Genomic DNA, 17,986 nt, shown 5'->3' with positions numbered 1-17,986 from the left:
CCGACCCCTCCGGCGGCTGCCTCCACCCAAGTGGGTGGGGACCCGCCCAGCCCGGGCGGCCGCGGTGGCTCCCTCTCCCCTCCCTGACCCTCCCACCCTGGGTCCCAGCCTCTACTTACCCCGCCAGCCCCGGGAGGCTCGCAGAGCGAGCGGCGCCGGCGTCATGTGACTGCCCGGAGTTGGTGCCAGGAGCCAGAGGGGAGCCAGGAGCGGAGCCGCGCGGAGCCGGGCCCGACCGGAGCGCAGCGCGAGCGCCCGCCGAGCCGCGCCGCGTCCGCCGCACGCGCGCCAGTCCCCAGCGCGGGTCCCCGGCCCCGGCGGCCGCCGCCGCCCACGCCGCCCGGACTGGAGCGCTGACATTACTGCATTCGCGGGGTTCAGGGCAGCCCGGATCCGGGCCTTTATTTCTCGTCTGCAGCGCTCAGCACCGCGCCTGGAAAAGTAAGTCTCCTCTCCCTCACCTTTCCTTCTCGCCCCGACTCCTGCTGCCCCCCTTTTCGGCTCGTCCGGTCTAATTTTTTTCCACGGGGAGCGCGCAGGGAATAGGTGGGGGGTGCAGCGCGGGGGTAGGGGCGCCTGTGGGCTTGGGAAAGTGCAACAGCTCCTCGTAGCCGGGGGTGGGGGCGGAGAAGGAGGCGAGGGGGAGGGGGCCCCCGGGTTCAGCGGTCGAAAGTGTGGGATCGGGGAAAGCCACTGTGAGATCCGGGGGTGAGGAGAGCGAGGCCCGCAGCGCCCCCCGCGGCACCGGGGAGGGCGCGGGTGGGGGCTCACCTGTGTGGTCCCCCGGCCGCCGCCCGCCCGCCAGCTCGCGATTCCCTCCAAAGCCCCAGAAATCTCAGTGTTCTCCGCGTGTGGCAACGTTGTTTGGAGAAAGGTAGCGCCGAGGCCGCGCGCTCCTGCTCCTCCCCCGCCTGGTCCCCCACCCCCGCGCCCTCCCCCTCCCCGCCCTCCGCCCGCGCCCCCCGCCGCCCTCCTCTTCGGACCGGGCGCCGGAGCAAAGTTGGAGCAGCCTCGCGGGCCCTGTGGGAAGAAACTTAGGGCACTTGGGACTGGAGGCAGCATCCCATTCTCGGTGCTGGAACCCAGAAGCTGCCAGGGTGTCTGGATCTTCGGGGGCAGGAGAAAAGAGCTGACCGGGTTTGGAGAGATCTTCGGGGGCATGGAGAGAACCTGCCGCAGTGCCTGGAGCAAGGATTGCAGCGTGGCTGGAGGCGGAGAGCGCCTTAAGCAACTGCCTGCAGCGTTAGGGACCCGAGCCGGGTGGGGACCGAGGGACTGATCTTTCGACCCGGACCCTTGGGACCTACTTAACATTTCAGAGTGGCTTTCTTGGAGATAGCAGAGAATACCTGGAATTCTCATGGCCACTTCTGTGGCAGATAACAGGGAGAATCTTTTCTGCTTTAAATTGTACAGCAACATACAATAACATTGGATGAAGACATGTGAATGGGACTTATTTTTATATGTCAGGTTAAACGGAAATTGGAAATCGCTCACCTCCTTGTATTTCACTAAAATAAACATTTTATACTGAATTTTTTACTAACTCAGGATGTATTTTTCCATTAACATCACCCAAGACACTTTAAATATATTGATTATATTCTCATAGGAGTCTGGTACATGGGGAAGAGTATGAAGTGGAATGAATCTTCATTTAGATTTAGTATCTGTAATTATTAAGCAAAATCCAGTGGAGATTAGAGCACTTGTTCATTCTAAGTTTTTCCACAGAGCAATTTTGTGCTGTCCTTTTCTGAGTACTTTATGTATGAATTTGAAGAGCATTTTTATGAGGGAAATCCATCTGGATGATAATCTGTCTAACCCGAGGGAAGACTTGCTTTTAGGGAAAAAAAAAATCTGATAGCATTAACATCTCCAAAACTTGGGGACTTGTATTTTTCAAAGAAAGTGGACGAATGAGTTTCTTCTGGCTTGAAACATGGAGAATGTTAGTTGACATTAGGCTGTTAACAGAAAACTGAAATGAGATGTTTGATTAATTTTAATTCCCTAGAGAAACTGATATCTCAATTTCTACAGTCAGTGGGGTTTGCTGCGGAACTATTAGAAGAAAAAATCCTAATGTACTATTGGTAAATTCAATGAAGAGATACTGTAAGGTACACATTCTGCTTGCGTGAAGGGGAATCCAAGTATTAAAATCCTAATGTGAGAATAATAAAAGTAGCTATTTTGACCACAAACCCTTGTCAGATATAAAACATAGCAACATAGCTTTAGAGAAAGCTATTGTTTTTTTCACTGCAAAGTTTCTAAATTAAAACCCAATCTTCTGGTTGCTATGGGCACAGTGATGCCTTTTTTTTTTTTTTTTTTACCTGTATTTATGTCTACACAGATTCTTAAATCTCTAATAATGGAAACCTGAGTTAAACAGTCCTGGCTGACAAAATAGAAAGAAATAATGGAAAAAAGGACTATGAATTGCTTTCACTACCTTAAAAATACCTAAAAGAAAATAGACATTTTAGGATGCCTTGTAAAAATTGTTACTCTATCCTACAGATTGTATGACAATTTTGGATTAAATAAAATGTCAGGAACAGAATCACATTCTCAAAAGGTGAATATCTGTAGATGTGTGTACATGTGACACCGATGTGCAGCTGTGTGCAAATATGTTTATAACTAGCCAGGTGAAAAAGACAATTAAATTTGAGGTGACTCTACATGTCTCACACTCTGTGTCTTGGAATTTCGTTCTGTGGCTAAGGGACCCTTAAAATTGGTCCAGTTTTCAGTTAGGTGGGATAACCCAATTGTAATCTGAATTCTTAACAGCAGTTCTCTGTCATCCTTTTCCTCATGATGCTCTGAGGCTGAACAATACTCATTACCCTAACCCAGAATTTGATCATGGCTAGCGACCAGCCATTGGGATGGGGAAGAAAGAGACAAAAGAAATCAGTAGGGAGGCTGGTGTTAATTAGGAAGGTTTCTGCTGCTTGCATATGATAAAATCACATGTTCACTTATGATGTTTACTGTATGTGGAAGCTCCTATTTGTAAATAGGGCAGGTCCCCTGTATAAAGCTGGTGTTATTATTCGCACCCATAGAACAAACACCTCCACCAGCCCCCACCCCCCACCGCCTTGTTGTCTTAAAAAACTCCAGCTGCTCATGAATATAGGGTCAGGGAGGGCCGGCTAAATGTTTCTCTGTGCTTTCTCTCCAGCACAGCCAGCAGAGCTGTTTCCTGTTCTTTGTTTCAAGGCTGGGGTTTGCGTCATACATTCCAAGTGGCATATGTGTGCTCTTTCCTGTTTCAGGCTGTTTTCTGGTAGATCAGTAGCCCAGACCAGGCCGTGGTCCCTGCCGCTAAACTCCCTGTCCCCGCCCAGGGAGTTATCATGTCTCTACACACTTGCGATTGCTTAAGATGCCTGTGTTATGTCATAATGAGAAGTCAGTTAACCTTTTTACATACACACTTTGCTCCAATGTGTTTATGTGCGTGAATACATACTTTTACCTTTTTTAATTTTTCATTGCCAAATTGTGATTTTATGAATTTTGTGTGCGTATTGGCTAGACATCTAAAGGAGGTGGTTTTTGTTTGTTTGTTTGTTTTCCATTCTGGTTTTGAAGTGGGTAGCAGGTTTGTTTTGAGATAGGCGTTTTTGCCCTGAAGCTGTCAGTTTTGGATTGGGATTACCACTTTGCAGTTTAGAAGATGGAGCATTATCTGAAAGATGTGGCCCACCCTTCTTCACATTAACACTGGACGCTCCGGGCATAAGTGTCATCGGATGGAGAACTTAAGCAGTCTTGGCAGCCTGGACTGACTTGAAAGTCTTGCTTATGTCTTAAGGAAGAAATCTTTAGAAAAAGTGTTGAAGCAAAGCTCAAGATGTATAGAGAAAGTCCAAAAATCCCAGGACTATTTCTTTTTTAAAGAGAAAGATTTAAATACTAGCATAATTTTTTTAAAGACAAGGATTTTACTGTGTTCTAGGTCTGATTTCCAAACTGTTTTAAGAATAAAAAGCTCAAAGAAAAGGAGAACTGGAAATAAATTCATTTATTGATAGTTTGAAAGATTGTAATCTTATATTTTGAAAAGAGGAATGCTCTTGTTTTGATTATTTTACAATAACTTTTTCTCAACCCTTTTTTTTTTTCTTTTGTGTGTATTCTGTCAGTTGTGGGCTAACAAATTTCTGGGTTAACTATTTAAAACCTACTTTAACAAATTATTTTTTCTCTTGGTTCTTCAGAAAATAAGTTTTAAAGAAATGGTTGGAAAAGAAAACTTAGCAAGTTTTAACTTATTTTTGGATTTTCTTTAAAATCTAAAGGGGTTACCTACATGTTCTCTAATGGAATTAATTCACAGTTGCTGAGGCAGCAATTTAGACCCCATCCTCCCCAAAATTGATGAAAATAGTACTTTGGTTTTAATTTGATGTCCCACCACATTCTTTATGGATAAAGGAAAATGTATAATATGATACTAAGAAAGCTACTAGAATCAAATAGTAGGCTACTGATAGCCTTCCTTGAAAAGAGATGGAAGTTTTGGAAAGTCTCAATAAGATTTTTCCTTTCTCCTTTGGGGGAAGCAAATTTGAAATATTAACCCAATTTGTAGGACAAGAGGCCTTTAAACTGAAATTCATAAGTAAACCCAAGTTGAAGCACCTTTTTCTGTTTTAGTTCCAAAGTTGTTAACAATCTAACTAGATTTGGTAGACAGAGTCTTTATTTGGCTGATTCCAAATCATTCTTCCCCATTTCAGGAGAGAGGGAGGTGGTTCATAGAGATGATTAGAGTCTAATATAGTCTATCAGAAAAATAATTTTTTGAGGCTTTTAAATGTTAAGCTAAACAATTGAAAAAAAATTATACCAGTCTGACAGTTACCACAATTACAAAAAAGGGGGGGAGGGGGGATAATAGTTTCATCTCTTGACCATGCAAATCATTATTCCTAATTTAATTCCATTTTATCTCCATCCCCCCATTAAATAGTGGCCTTCTTAGTATTTCCAAATCAACATTTTTGCTATAATGAACAGCTTTCTTAAGTGGCATTTCTAACTCTCTGTTTTCACACCTAGTTGTGTTTAAGAAAAAAATAATAAAAACAAGCAACCTCATCCTTTAAATATTAGCAATTATATTATTCTGGAAATTGGATTTCTTTCTGCAGTGCTTATTTGTCATTGGTTCTAGCTTTTTAAAAAAAAAAAAATCCTAGAATCATAAAACCCTTGATAATCTGGTTTGTTAATATATCATATTCTAGGCAGAATTCATCTTGGAGTAATTTGGAAGAGAAGGATTTTGATGGTTTTTAGCATTCTCACTTTCAGGGCTGATCTCTCCCTTCCTTAGACCCTGGTTCTCATCTGAAGCAGTAATGCCAGAGCTCGAGACAGGAAACCAGACAGCAGTCTGCCCTGATAAGGGAGAGCATTGTCTAAAGGAGGTAGCCCTGCTTTTTTCCCCCTCAACTCTCCATCTCTGAAATTAAGTAGTAATAAAAGAGACACAAGCTATAGACACAGTTTCTGAACCAGGAATAGGACTGTTTTTTCCCAAAGCAAAAAAATATCCTCTTAACTGGCTCTGTGCTTTTTCTGGAAGGTCACTGTAGTTCAATGGAACATGTGAAAGAAAATTATCAGTATATTTTGTATCCCTCGGTCAATATGTTTAATAGTAAAGTCCTTTCTCTGGCAAAACAGGTTCCCAGAGCTTTTTGAAACTCACGCCATTGTGTTGGCAGGCCGAATACATTATCATTTCACCCATCTAATTATTAAGGAGAGCTGGAGACTGAACATACCACGTCAAGTGGCCCTTCCTCCCATGCATTCCATGTAACCCTGCATCTAGCTCTTGGCCTGATTGCCAGGACAGGGGTGCATCCTGAGGCAGCCCCCTCCCAGGAGGACCCTGAAGAGCTCGGCTTAGCCTGGGACGTGCTGTAGAGGGCTGCCAATTTCTGGAAGGCCTGGGGATCTCCAGGGATGGCCTGGAGCTAGTGTCAACCCACATCAGTGGAGTTTGGCCAAATCTAGACGTAAGAGATCAAGTGGACATTGAGGTCAGAGCTTCTACCCTGGAGAGCGACCTGTGGATCAAGTGTGGGTTTTTTCTCCTTTGGCCTATATGCTCTTCTTTCTACTAACTACTGTTCTTTGAATCTAATCACTGAAATCCACTCCTTTATCTATTCTTGGCACTCTGCGCCCTGGTACCTTCCACAGCTCTGTACCCCAAAGCTACTTTCATTCATAAGTTCAAGTTCCTGTTCTGCTTAGTTCTCCAAACAAAGGAGTTATTCTCTCTCAAGCCTCCCAAAGTTTTCGCATTTACTCTGCGTTTTAGGTTTTAGAAGGTCCTTTTCAGGCCAGCTTCACTGGCCCCTGGGCAAATTTTCCTTGTGCAACACCTGCTATAGAATCCTTCTGGAGCCCTCGTTCTTCATGTTATCTTGGCATGTGAGCAGTGCAGTTTGCCATCCATTCATTTATTCATCTCACAAGTATTTATTGAGCACCTACTCCTTAGAGCTAATCTCAAATTATGTGCAGTCATTACTGGTTATGCCACAGGATGGAGTAGGTCTGGGTTGATCTAACCTGAAAAGGCCTTTTGAAATCTTAATTGCCCACTGGAACCTCCCCATGGCACTGCCTACCATGAGCCAGTGTGGCACTGCACACGTCCCACACCCTCTGTACCAGGGGAGCGGTCCCAGGATAAGATGACTTGACTTAAAAGTCGGTCCCACAGCACAGATGCTGAAGCAGAACAGAAAGCCCTGGGTCTGCAGGCGGACGCACTTCTGTTCTTGGCTGCAGCTCCAACCAGCTCTGTGGATTTGGGCGAGTCATTTCACCTCTGTTCCTCCATTTCCTCATTTCTAAAATGAGGATGAGGGCCTGACCCTTCCACCTTTGTAGAGTTATTATGAGGATTTCCGTATTTACTTGGGTAAAAGCTGCCAATTTTTCTCAGCAGTTTTATGGACCAATTGCAGGTGCATTGGCTAGGAAGAATAATAGCCTAATTGGGGGCCTTCAGAATGTGTCCTTTGATCTTGTGTCCAAGCATGCATGCTAGGAGAGAGTAGGCAGCAGGGGCCAGTTGGGAGGAGGCGAAATTGCCACGACTGTAGATACACTGTCCCCACATTACATATCCCCCATAGACAGGTCTGTTCACAGAAATCGCTATCCGTCTATTACTGTTTGTGCTGTGACATTGTCCTTTGCCCAGGAGGCAGTAGAGTGTGGTGCCAAGTCCTCCAGCCTTGAAGTCAGACTACTTTGGGTTCCAATTCTGTCTCTACAACTTAGCAGCTGTGTGATGTTGGGCAGATTACTTTACCTCTCTGTTCCAGTGTTCTCATCAATAAAATGGGAAGGTAGGACCCACTTGATAGGCATTAAGTGACACAGTCCATGTAAAGAACAGCACCTGGAGATTACCAATGATGAAGGTAGTGATGATCAGCAGGAAACCTGTGACATCACTTAGCTCCTGGCTTGCCTTGGTCAACAGAAGTATCCTCTGGAAAAAAAGACCTAATGTTTGTTACACACGCATGTACCCTTCTCATGCAGTTGCCTCTTTTCTCGCTTGCTCACTCTCTCCCTCTTTCTTGTTTTAGGTTTTAAAACAGAGAGTAGAGATCTTCACATTAGACTTGTTTAGATCTGACTGAGTAGGTGATAACAAATTCTTTGAGGGTGATTCTGATAAGGTCTCTGGAGGGACCCATGACAGGCAAGGTTAAGGTTAAGAGCACTAACTTTTTTGGAGGAGATTTGGTTTAATAGGTTTGCTTTTTAGGCCTTGTCACCTCGATTACTTATTTAAGGGAGATTTCAACTGCATTCAAAGGGAGATGACTGTAGAAGTCCTACTGTGGGCTGAGTGCTCTTATATTCTCTCCTTATGCCTGACAAGAAAACTACCAATGTGAACACACCTGATCTCCTTTGGGGAGTAGGGAGGGAGCCCTCCAAGGAGTGCAAGGCACCTGAGATGTGCCATTTGGAACGTTAAAAGGTTCAGCCTATCTAGGTAAAAAGAGGTGGCCTCAGATCTGCCAAGGCGCAGTCAGCTGGCTGCACAGAGTGGGGAGGGCCTTGAGCTGGTCTTTGAAGAATTAGGAGGATTTAGATAAGCCGGAAGGGGACGGGGCATTCCACGCTGGTTGCCCAGCATCAGGGCCAAAAATGAACAAAGAAATGGGCTGGGGGGGGGGGGGGGGGGGTTGGGAGGAGACAGGACAGGGCAGCCAGCATGAAGGGCACTTGTTGGAGCAGGGGGCAGCTGGTGGGAAAGGGGGTGCTGGGTGTGGGTGCTTGACTGCACTCTGCACACCCGGGGATCCCATTGGAGGGTTTGTGAGCTTGGGAAAGACTAAATGAGAAGAGGGCTCTGAGAAATGTAGGTGGCAAGGTGGTTGGCATGGATTGGAGGGGCTAAGGGACAGGGGGTGGGGAGACCAGTGGAGGAAAAACCCCAGTAGCACAGACTTGAGCCACCGAGGGGCTGGGCCCCAAGGGCAGTAGTAGAAATGGAAGGAAAAGTTGATGAGGAAGGTTTAAAAGATGACCTCTAGGTTTCCATGGTGAGTGACCAGCAAATGAGGCAAATGGGAGATGAGGGGTGGTGGGCAGCCCTTTCAAGGCAGGAGCAAGGAGGAGGGGGATTTGGATTTGGGATGTGTTGAATCAATTGTATTACATAGCAGTGGTTCAAAATGCTTTTCTGTTCCTTTTTGTTTGCTTTTGAAGGGAGAGGGCAGTATTAGCTCGTGGCTTCATATCCAAAGGTTCTGGGCTCTATGAGATAAACTTTTCATGGAGAATCTTCAGGAGCCAAGGGAATGACCACCACCCTGACGATTCTCTCTGGTTATTTTTAAGGTTCCAACCATCCCTGCTCAGGCTGGAATTTCCAGGAACTGGCTGCTGACCTGAGCCAGTTGGTCCCTCCCAGCCTCCCCCTCCCTCCAGGGTGGGGCCCCATGGGTGGAGTACTCTTAGGGTGGAGTCGGGTGGGTCCTGAGTGATAGGACACAGAGCAGAGAGGCAGCATGGCCTCCCGCAGCCCTTCTGGGTTTGATTATATAACCCTTCACAGAAGAGAATTGTGAGGGCTTAGGCAGGCCTTGCAAGACGTGCACATAGCAGGATTACACATTATAGGTATTTTTCAGTTAATCTTGGGTTGCTTGCCCTTTAAAACTAAAATACAAAATTATCAGCATAAAGAAGGAAAACAAGTATGTAACCTTAGTAGGGAAAATGATTAGCATTTGCTAAAATTCCTTTAAGAAAGGTGTGGGACACTACTAATCAGATGGCATTGAACTTGAGAGTTTACTTAAAGGGTATGGGTATGGGTTTGGGTTTCCCCACCCCCAACCCTTCTTTACTGGGCCTCAATCTGGAAATTGTGTAGGGATTCTGCTTGCTTCTTACCTTTGCACCTGTCCTTATTTACATGCAAAATCAATTGCTTCACTTGGTCTTTCCGAAGTACAGGGTGTGGGCAGAATCTTATCTGAAGCCATGTCCTGTTTGGACAAGTTGGACTCGCCTTGGCAACTCTCCATAGGGTGGAGTAGCTGGGTGGAGGCAGGAAAGTAAAATTGGGTGGCTTGTTAGCAGACAGAGGAGAGGGCGGATTGTTTGCTCTCTGGATCATTATATTTGATCTGAAACGAAATAATTAACTTCTTTCCCATTTACAAAGCATTTTGATGCAAAATAACGAATCTAATTTATGAGGGGCAAAGATTTAGAAATACTCCGTGGAATTTTTTCCTTTCAAACCAACCCTAGAAGACTGAGGTGAGTGAAAATCATCCAGTGATAGGAGAACGGGACGCGTTGCCAGGTAGGTGCCAGCATTTGGCTGTTCTAGAAGGAACCTGCAGCTTGGAAATGCCTGCTTCACATCTGTTGCCCGTCCCCTTGTATTTCTGGCCAGAGCAACTGCCATTAAATATTCCACTCACTAGGAGCTCTTGAGGAGTTTAGATATGGGGTGAAGAAAGAAAAAAGTTTCTTTGGAAAGGAAGTTTAGCTACAGGGATGTTGCACACACACACACGATTTTTTTTTTCTTTTTTCCCCGAAGTTCCTTTGGGGCGTAAAGGGTGGGGGAAGGTAACATGTAACATGCTTCCTCCTTTAATATCCAAACTGTTGGTAGAGTTGAAAAAAGGCGCTTACAGATGGTGTGTTGGTTTGATCATGCTGTTTTTCTCCTTACACCTGGCTGAGGTCAGCTAGGAAACAAAGATTTGCTTTGAGGGAGGCTGTGGCAATTTGGAGCTTTAGGGTCAGGCTGGGTTAGGGAGGATAATGCAGGGACCCTTTGAGGGTCTGAGGAAAGAAAGATACGGAAACGGCATAAAAGAGATGAGATGGGAGAATGTCAAAGGCAAATCCTGCTATTTCACCCAGAACTTTGCTTCAGACACATATTCATTTTCTTTCTCTCTCTCTCTCTCTCTGTCTCTCTCTCTGTCTCTCTCTCTCGTGCTTCTAAGGAAGGGGCAGTCATTTATAAGGTGGTTTCTGTAATAAAACATGCTCTGGCTTCAAGACAAGCTACTTTCAAAGGAGTTTGGTTAAATCATAACCTCCTCTGACATTAACGGCTGTGTGTGTCCCTAAGCCCCGTGGCTCATTTGTGCCTCATAAACCAGTTGTCGAGGAGGCTTCCTGGGCCACTGGGACTGCGAGAGGGAACTGGATTCCTTCTGAAACTTCATGTAAATGATTCACCAAAGCTTCTTAATACGTAATCATGCAGTTTTCCATTTTGGCAAAAATCTGACCCTTATTTTAACATCTGAAAAGGCAGAAGTCTAAGTGGAAAGAGTGTGAAGGGAAATCTGTTTCTTTCTTCTGGAGGAAAATTCAGTTCTGTTGACCCTTCTCAGCAAAGTAGCATAGTTGGGGAAGGTGACATTTACTCCAGTTACAGGAAATTATTTTGGCAATGATGATGTTCCTATATTTTTGCTTTTAAGCACCTCGATAACTTAGAAGTTTCTTTAAAACCAGTTTTGCCCTTTTTTCTCTTTTAAATGCGGTTTTGTTATCCTGGGTTTGCTTAGTTTAGAATGTATTTCTTCTAAGCTAGTTAAATACAACTAAGATGTAAATGTGTTTATGATTGGAAAATAGTTGTAAGGAAACACAGAACCGCATTTGGGGCCTCCTCATCTCTGTGATACCCACAAAAAATGGTTAACAGAATTCCTGAGAGCCTGGTTAAAACCCACTAGGTTTAAAGACCCTGACGTTGGCAAACTCAATTTAGTGCCGGCGTCCTAGTCTCTAATACCTGTTTTATTGCGCCACCTGCTGGTACTACTTAAGATTGCCGTCAGTGTTGTGTAATAGATTTTCTTCAGCATTTGCAGTTTCTTTAGCATTCTTTTAAAATGATGGTAATAGTCCCAGAGCACTGAGCTGCCCTGTGTAGCAAAAGCCACTGTGTTTCGGGACCTGATTGTTCTATAAGTTACTTCTCAGTTACATGGAGGGTACTTTGGAGACATTGTAATCACTGTTGTCTGATGCTAGACCAGAACCCCAAGACAAAGTCAAAACTAGTGGCGAAGTGGTCTATTCAGAGATAGGCAGAGTAGGTAGGGAGTATAGAAGTTTTCTGCAGATAAATAAACAAATGCCTCATTTGTGTTAATGTGTTTGATTCCCTTCCTAAATTTGGTTCCTTTTTAGCTTAGCTTTCCTCTCTTGTTTTAACTAGAGGGTTTAGTTGTAGAATTATAAATTTAAAAATTGGCTCTCAGATGTGTCTGAAGCTGCCCCCCCACGCCTCCTGAGAAGCTCTCGTGAACAGTTTAGGGTGGATTGTTTTCTCTGCAGTCCTTCTTTCGTTCTGTGTCCTGTGACTCTCAGTAGAAGTATGACCAGTCATTTTAGAAGCTCCCAAATTGGGAACAAATGTGCTGGACCTGTGAATGGATAGGGAGTTGGATTCTGTTTGGAGTGGTTTGAATTTTGCAGCCTCTTTTTTTCTATATTGTCCAGTGATGCATTATTTAGTGAGGAGTTTCAAAACGAGGTATTCTAATTCTATCGTTTCTTCTTCATTTCTTAGCTGAAGTACTTCTATGAGAGAAATATCCCTTCATCAGCGATTGAGTTACTCTTGAGGTACAGTTCTGAACAAATAAACATACCTTTACAATTCTTTTTTAATAAAAAGGAGTTGGCTTTTGTTAGAATAGATGCTTTGTATTAGACTTTTTTTTCTTACAAGTCTTACAAAGCACTAATGTCCTTAAATTTAGATAAAACATAAAAATCAAAGAACAAAAGTATTTTAAATCATGTCTTAAAATGGTAAAAGATACAGCAGGTGAATGTGTAACTCATTTCTAAATGGATTCTGTAGTCGTTGCTGTGGGCATTAGAAAAAGTCATTGGTGGCTTTATGAGCTAAATGGTAGCATTAGAATTTGAACCAGAATGCACTCCGAGCCCATGGTCTTAAACCCACCGTGCTGCTCTTACTGGTGGTAAAGGGGGCAGGGCGGCCTGAGGTGTGGAGGTGCTAGGAAGCTGTTGTGGCGGAGCGGCTGTGAGGTGGCAAGGCCCTGTATAAGATCTCACACAGGATGTAGGCACTATTAACTTTTGAACTGAATTTAGTCTGAGTTTTTTTTTAAGAGTGGAGAGGATTGACCTCCAAGTCTATGTATGTTAGCAACGGACGCTACTCCAGAAGTTGGACCCAGCAAATTTAATGGTGTGTACAGTATGTACATACAGAAATTGTGTCCATATTTATTGATATAAATAATTTAGAAGGCAAAGGAGTTTTGTTTTAAATCTCGTTTGATCTTCCTGCTTGTGAAAAAGAATTGCCCTTTGGCAGGACCAGGATGCACATCTCCTGCTTGAGTCTCAGGACCAGGGCTCTTTCCTTATATACCTGAGAATATGAGTGCTTTTATTTAAAGGATTTGCATCAAAATACTGTCCTGTGGAGTGGATGAATCTGTAAATTAAATTTAAAAGGCCTGGGGGAGGGGTGGTCAGCCATGGGTCAGGGCTGCTGAATTATGTGACCTCATTGACACAAGCAGGCGATCTCACATCTTTTGTTTACGGTCTGCTATGGGACACTGGACAGCAATTCTTAGAACCATATCCATCTGTACAGCTGCTAGGCTGGGAACTGGTTAATAATAGATCCCAAGACACAAAAGGGGTTTTCATCCTTCGTTATGAAATCATCCATTTTTCACTGGCTGTTGGGGTTTGTTCTTGCTGGGATACATAAGAGGGTGGTAGCACCATTGATTTGAGCAGCCTGGTATCAAATTGTGTTCTCAGATTATAATACGTCCTGTGATGTAGGAAAATAAAATTTTGAAGTCAGGGACTTATGTTGAGTTAATGATGATATTCACGTGTTGTCATGAGACCAAGAACAGGCTTTCTTCAACAAAGCAATGAAGCACAAGAACTACACAGTGTTACTTTCATAATTGTGTATGAAGATATCTTAGTATAACCCAAAAAGCATGGACACAACAAACTACAGGATTGCTGTCATGGAGGTAGAAGTGGAGGTGGGGAGTTTGAGTACTGAAACAGAGGAACTAATCTAGAACTAGGGACTTCTACAGCTTTTTCAGGTAGAACTCAATCTGGAGCTTCTTCACTTTCCCACCCAAACCAAAGTGATCTATAAAGACCTCACCTTTAACCAAAGCACTGAACATTTAAACCAAATTTGGATAGCAGGTGCCTGAAGCAGGTTGTTGAAATTCTGGGGAGTAGCTGGGCAGTGATCCCATAACCTATAAAAGGCAGGTGAATGTTGAGCAGACTGAATATTTTGTCTTGTGAGGAAGCAGTTGACATGAGGTGGATTAGTGGACTAGTATAGAATACATAAGGAAATGGAGGGATAATATGAGCATAACATAGGAAGAGAAGAGAAAGACCAAACAGGATCAAGATGGACATTTTCTTTACAATAGGCTAAAGATTGGCTTAATTCCTCATGAGGAGAAATTGGAGGGAAAACAAGCTGGTAGTCTTCATATATAAAAAGTGCTTAGGAAACAATAAGAGGTGGAGGGGAGAGCTCAAGACCTGAATATAGGTATTTCTCAAAAGAAGAAGTGTAAATGGTAAAGATGAAAAAGAATCAACATCAATAATTAAATCAATTTAGAATAAAAATAGTTTGCCTTTTGGTACTAACAAATTGGCAAAGTTTTTATTTTAGGTGATAGTATACATTGCTGGTAGAAATGTTGGGAAACAGGTTCTATTTTATTGATGAAAATAATGTATCATCCAGCAAAGATGCTCTATCAGATATTTTGGAAAATGTGCTTCTCACTCAAGAATTCCCATTGTAAAATTAATACTAAAAATTAATTAAGAGCATGCAGGAGGATATAAGTATAAAGATGCTCATTGCTGTCTATAATGGTGAAAATTTAGAAGCAACTTAAGTGCCCAATAAAAAGGGATAATTTAAATAAAGTGATCTGTTCATGCAGTGGCACACTGAGTTTGATGGTTTGGAACCATACTTACTGAAAAAGAAACATTTTCACAATAAATTGTCAAGTGAAATTATGGGTATGAAACAGCGTGCATACTTTAATCCATTTAAAGAGTCTAGAAGAATAAAAAAAAGATATTATTAATGATAGTTGGTTCTAGGTTTTCTTTTTGCTTGTCTTGTTTTGCCCTGATTTTTCTCTAATCAACATAAGGAAAAAAGAAACGATATTTAACATTCATATGTAATGTGAACTTCTGTTCAGTTGCACAGCAATCTTAAGCAAGCTTTGCAGCTCAGAAGGGGCTGTACGTATTGTTCCAGAAATGTCAGGGTTTATGTATTTGAGTTAGAAATGCCAGTTGGCTCTCATCTGGTTATGACCATGGAGTCTGGTTTTAATTATATAAAATAGCATCTTTCATAGGTAAGGGAAACAAATTCCAGCCATTCCGGGGGCGAGGGAGAAAAAGGAACAGAGAAGGAGTGAGGTATATTATATTTTATTTTTACCAGTTTATATTTAAAGTAACCTCAACATTTAGATGGACACCTTGTTTTGTCTTCTAGGCCAAACATCAGAGCACCCTAGAAAGCTTAACTAAAAGAATGCTCATGTTTGACCCAGTCCCTGTCAAGCAAGAGGCCATGGACCCTGTCTCGGTGGTAAGTTTTCCAAAATTAAACACCTCTTCTTATTTATTCCAAGTGGTAATAAGATTATTGTGTCTTGTGTTATTCCTTGAAGCTACTCATTTCTTGACAGGCATTTGATAGGCGAACTTCTCAAAGACCCTGGTAGTAAGTGACGTAAATACTCTCCTATCAACTGTGCATCCTTTAGTAAAAGGAATCCGTGTTTCCTTAAGACCTATGCCCCACATTCCTTGAGACATGATCAGCGCAAAACTTGGGCCACAGGCAAATCTGGTCATGACAGAAGTAGGCTTACAAAAACTCCTCAGTTACCAGTTTTTTTCATTTGGGCTCTCAGGATTATTGGTTTTGGAAAAAAAAAGTTTGGCCAGGTTGATTTTAAAAAATTAACGTGCATCTAGGGACATTTTAAAAACCTGTATGCAATGTTTACCATGGTTAGGAAGCAATTTCCAAATGTACCTACAAGAAATCTGCATCAAGAACATGATTACTTAGAGACGTTTTTTACTTAAGATCTGATATAGAGGAGTTTCTTAAAAATGTTTGTGAATGTCCTTTTTTTTTTAATTCTGGAAGAAAAACATTATTCGGTTGGGTCTCATATAATGTTTAGGATGTTGTTCACGGAGCTGATTAAAAAGATGAAACCTTGAAAAAAAAACCCCCCACAGTCCTTTTGCGTGTAAAAATATATTAAGAATAAAATGATTTGCTTAAAAATCGATGACAACAACCATATGGAGCCGTGACTGTTTGAGAGTTGACTGAGGAGAAGCTAGCGAAAGAATGAACTTGGCGGCGAGGATGGAATTTCATTTCGCTTGGAAGAGTCTCAGGCTGAGAGGGAATTATGTTCATTGTCTTTTTCAACACCTTAGCGCTAACACCCCTCTCATAAGTCAGGCCCTGCTAGGTGCATTTCAGCCACCAGGAGGCTAGTAATACTCCAGGTGTTTATATAGGTTCAACACTAACGCTGTGGGGGCATGGGCGACGACAGAAAGGTGTCTGACTTCAAAGCAGGGAGTGGTTTAGACTTGAGGGGATCTGGGTTAGAGAATATGAAGTAACAAGGCAACGTTCCCACTCTGTCTTGCTCTTTTCTTCCATGAGCTTGGAAAATATTCACAAGGGGGAAAGCTTGGCCTGGGTTGTGTATCTGAAGGTTGGTAATGACACGCTTGCAAAAATTAGATCATCCTTATGCATTGGCTGTGGAGGTTCCTGCCAAAAATGTTTATACAAGACACAGAGGTCACTCTGAGGCCCTTGAAACTGAGTTGCCATGGATATTACTAAGCCAGTGAAGTGTTTACCACTGTGTTCAATGAAAAGTCAGAGTGGCTTTAAGGAAATAACATTTACATTCCAGGGTGATAACTGGATAACTGAGTGTCTGAATATGGTAATAACTGAGCAGTAAGAACTTTATTAATCAAAAAACTAAATTGACTGCTAATGTTATTCTGTGCCATCATCGTTTTTGTCAACTCCTTCCCCCCAAGTCTTGCATGATCCTGTTGGAGAGAAATTAAGGGATAAAATTTCCCCATTAATTATATCCTTAATTTGAAAAGGTCTTTCATACTGAAGAATACGATTAATTTTATAAATGATGCAAAACCATCAAGGATGCGTTTTACTCTTCAGTATACTACCAATGCCTTTAATCAAGCATGAAAATATGGCTCAAGAGCCTAATTTAAAGCTAAAATGAAGATCCACATTGCTAAGTTGATATGATATAATTAAGTGCAAGGAAATGCACTTAACTGAAAAAAATGGAAATAAAATGAATTTGAAGTAACAGTTATACCTGTAATGCTGTAACTTATATTAATACACAAAGTTAAAATACGTAGAGGTATTTTTGCAATTAATGGTCTTTTTCTCCTTGATGCTCTAGTTTTCTGCTTCAAAGGACTCTAATTTAATTAAATCGTTTCACCAAAAGTTAGTGTCATTCCTTACCACGAAGTTTCTTTTTCTTAATTCAGTGAAACCTCTGTTAACTGAAACATTTGGGGAGTAGAGTGTTGTGATTATTTTACATAACAAAACTAAATAAAAAGCTTTTGCTGCCACTCTTAAATCTTCAGATTTCATCCTTCCTGCCTACACAGGTGTGGAGTATATTAAACCTAATTTATTATTCCTTTTTTCATTTTTAATTCTATCTTTGACCTAAAGGTTGACCTTTTTGGTTTTTCAGGTCAATATTCTAAACATTAAGGCAATATAGGACATTTGTAAGATTTTTTTAATTCCACATATGAATAAAAATATTTTAGAGTGACTTATCTTCCCCTGCCACTCCCCTTTTTCTTTTTTTAAATACATTTTTAAATTTTATTATTTATTTTTATTTTATTTTTTTGAAGGAAGATTGGCCCTGAGCTAACATCCACTGCCAATCCTCTTTTGGCTGAGGAAGAGTGGCCCTGAGCTAAAATCTGTGCCCATCTTCCTCTATTTTATACATGAGATGCCTTCCACAGCTTGGCTTGATAAGCAGTGCGTAGGTCCGTGTCCAGGATCCAAACCTGCGAACCCCAGGCCGCTGAAGCAGAGCATGTGAACTTAACTGCTATGCCACTGGACTGGCCCCTCTCCCCCTTTTCTTAAAAGGAGAGCACAACAGAAAAATCTGCCTGTTTGGTGTTTTCTGTAGTAGTTTAGAGAAAGTGGGGAAATGTCGTTTCTTTCTTACCAAAATGTAAGCCTTCGTCCCATCCTCTGCTGAACCTTGCG

The 17,986-nt window shown here is 42.4% G+C and overlaps 1 protein-coding gene across 6 annotated transcripts in view; it reads left to right on the top strand.

Moving 5' to 3' along the window:
- Window positions 1-303: 303 nt before the first annotated feature.
- The window catches only part of KLF3 (KLF transcription factor 3), a 35,315-nt gene continuing 17,632 nt past the window's right edge, over window positions 304-17,986 (top strand). Inside the window, exons 1-3 of one of the 6 annotated variants that reach the window (XM_046655950.1) lie at window positions 314-441; window positions 12,146-12,201; window positions 15,146-15,241. In XM_046655950.1, coding sequence (XP_046511906.1) covers window positions 15,185-15,241 — 57 coding nt within the window. In that variant the 5' untranslated portion in view covers window positions 314-441; window positions 12,146-12,201; window positions 15,146-15,184. Of the gene's footprint in view, window positions 442-9,686; window positions 9,902-12,145; window positions 12,202-15,145; window positions 15,242-17,986 lie in introns of those variants that run through there. The other 5 variants (XM_046655953.1, XM_046655949.1, XM_046655952.1 and 2 more) reach the window with 5 other exon arrangements.

Source organism: Equus quagga, chromosome 3, assembly GCF_021613505.1.
Source record: "Equus quagga isolate Etosha38 chromosome 3, UCLA_HA_Equagga_1.0, whole genome shotgun sequence".
Taxonomy (NCBI): Eukaryota; Metazoa; Chordata; class Mammalia; order Perissodactyla; family Equidae; genus Equus; species Equus quagga.
This window is presented reverse-complemented; position numbering and strand designations above follow the sequence as displayed.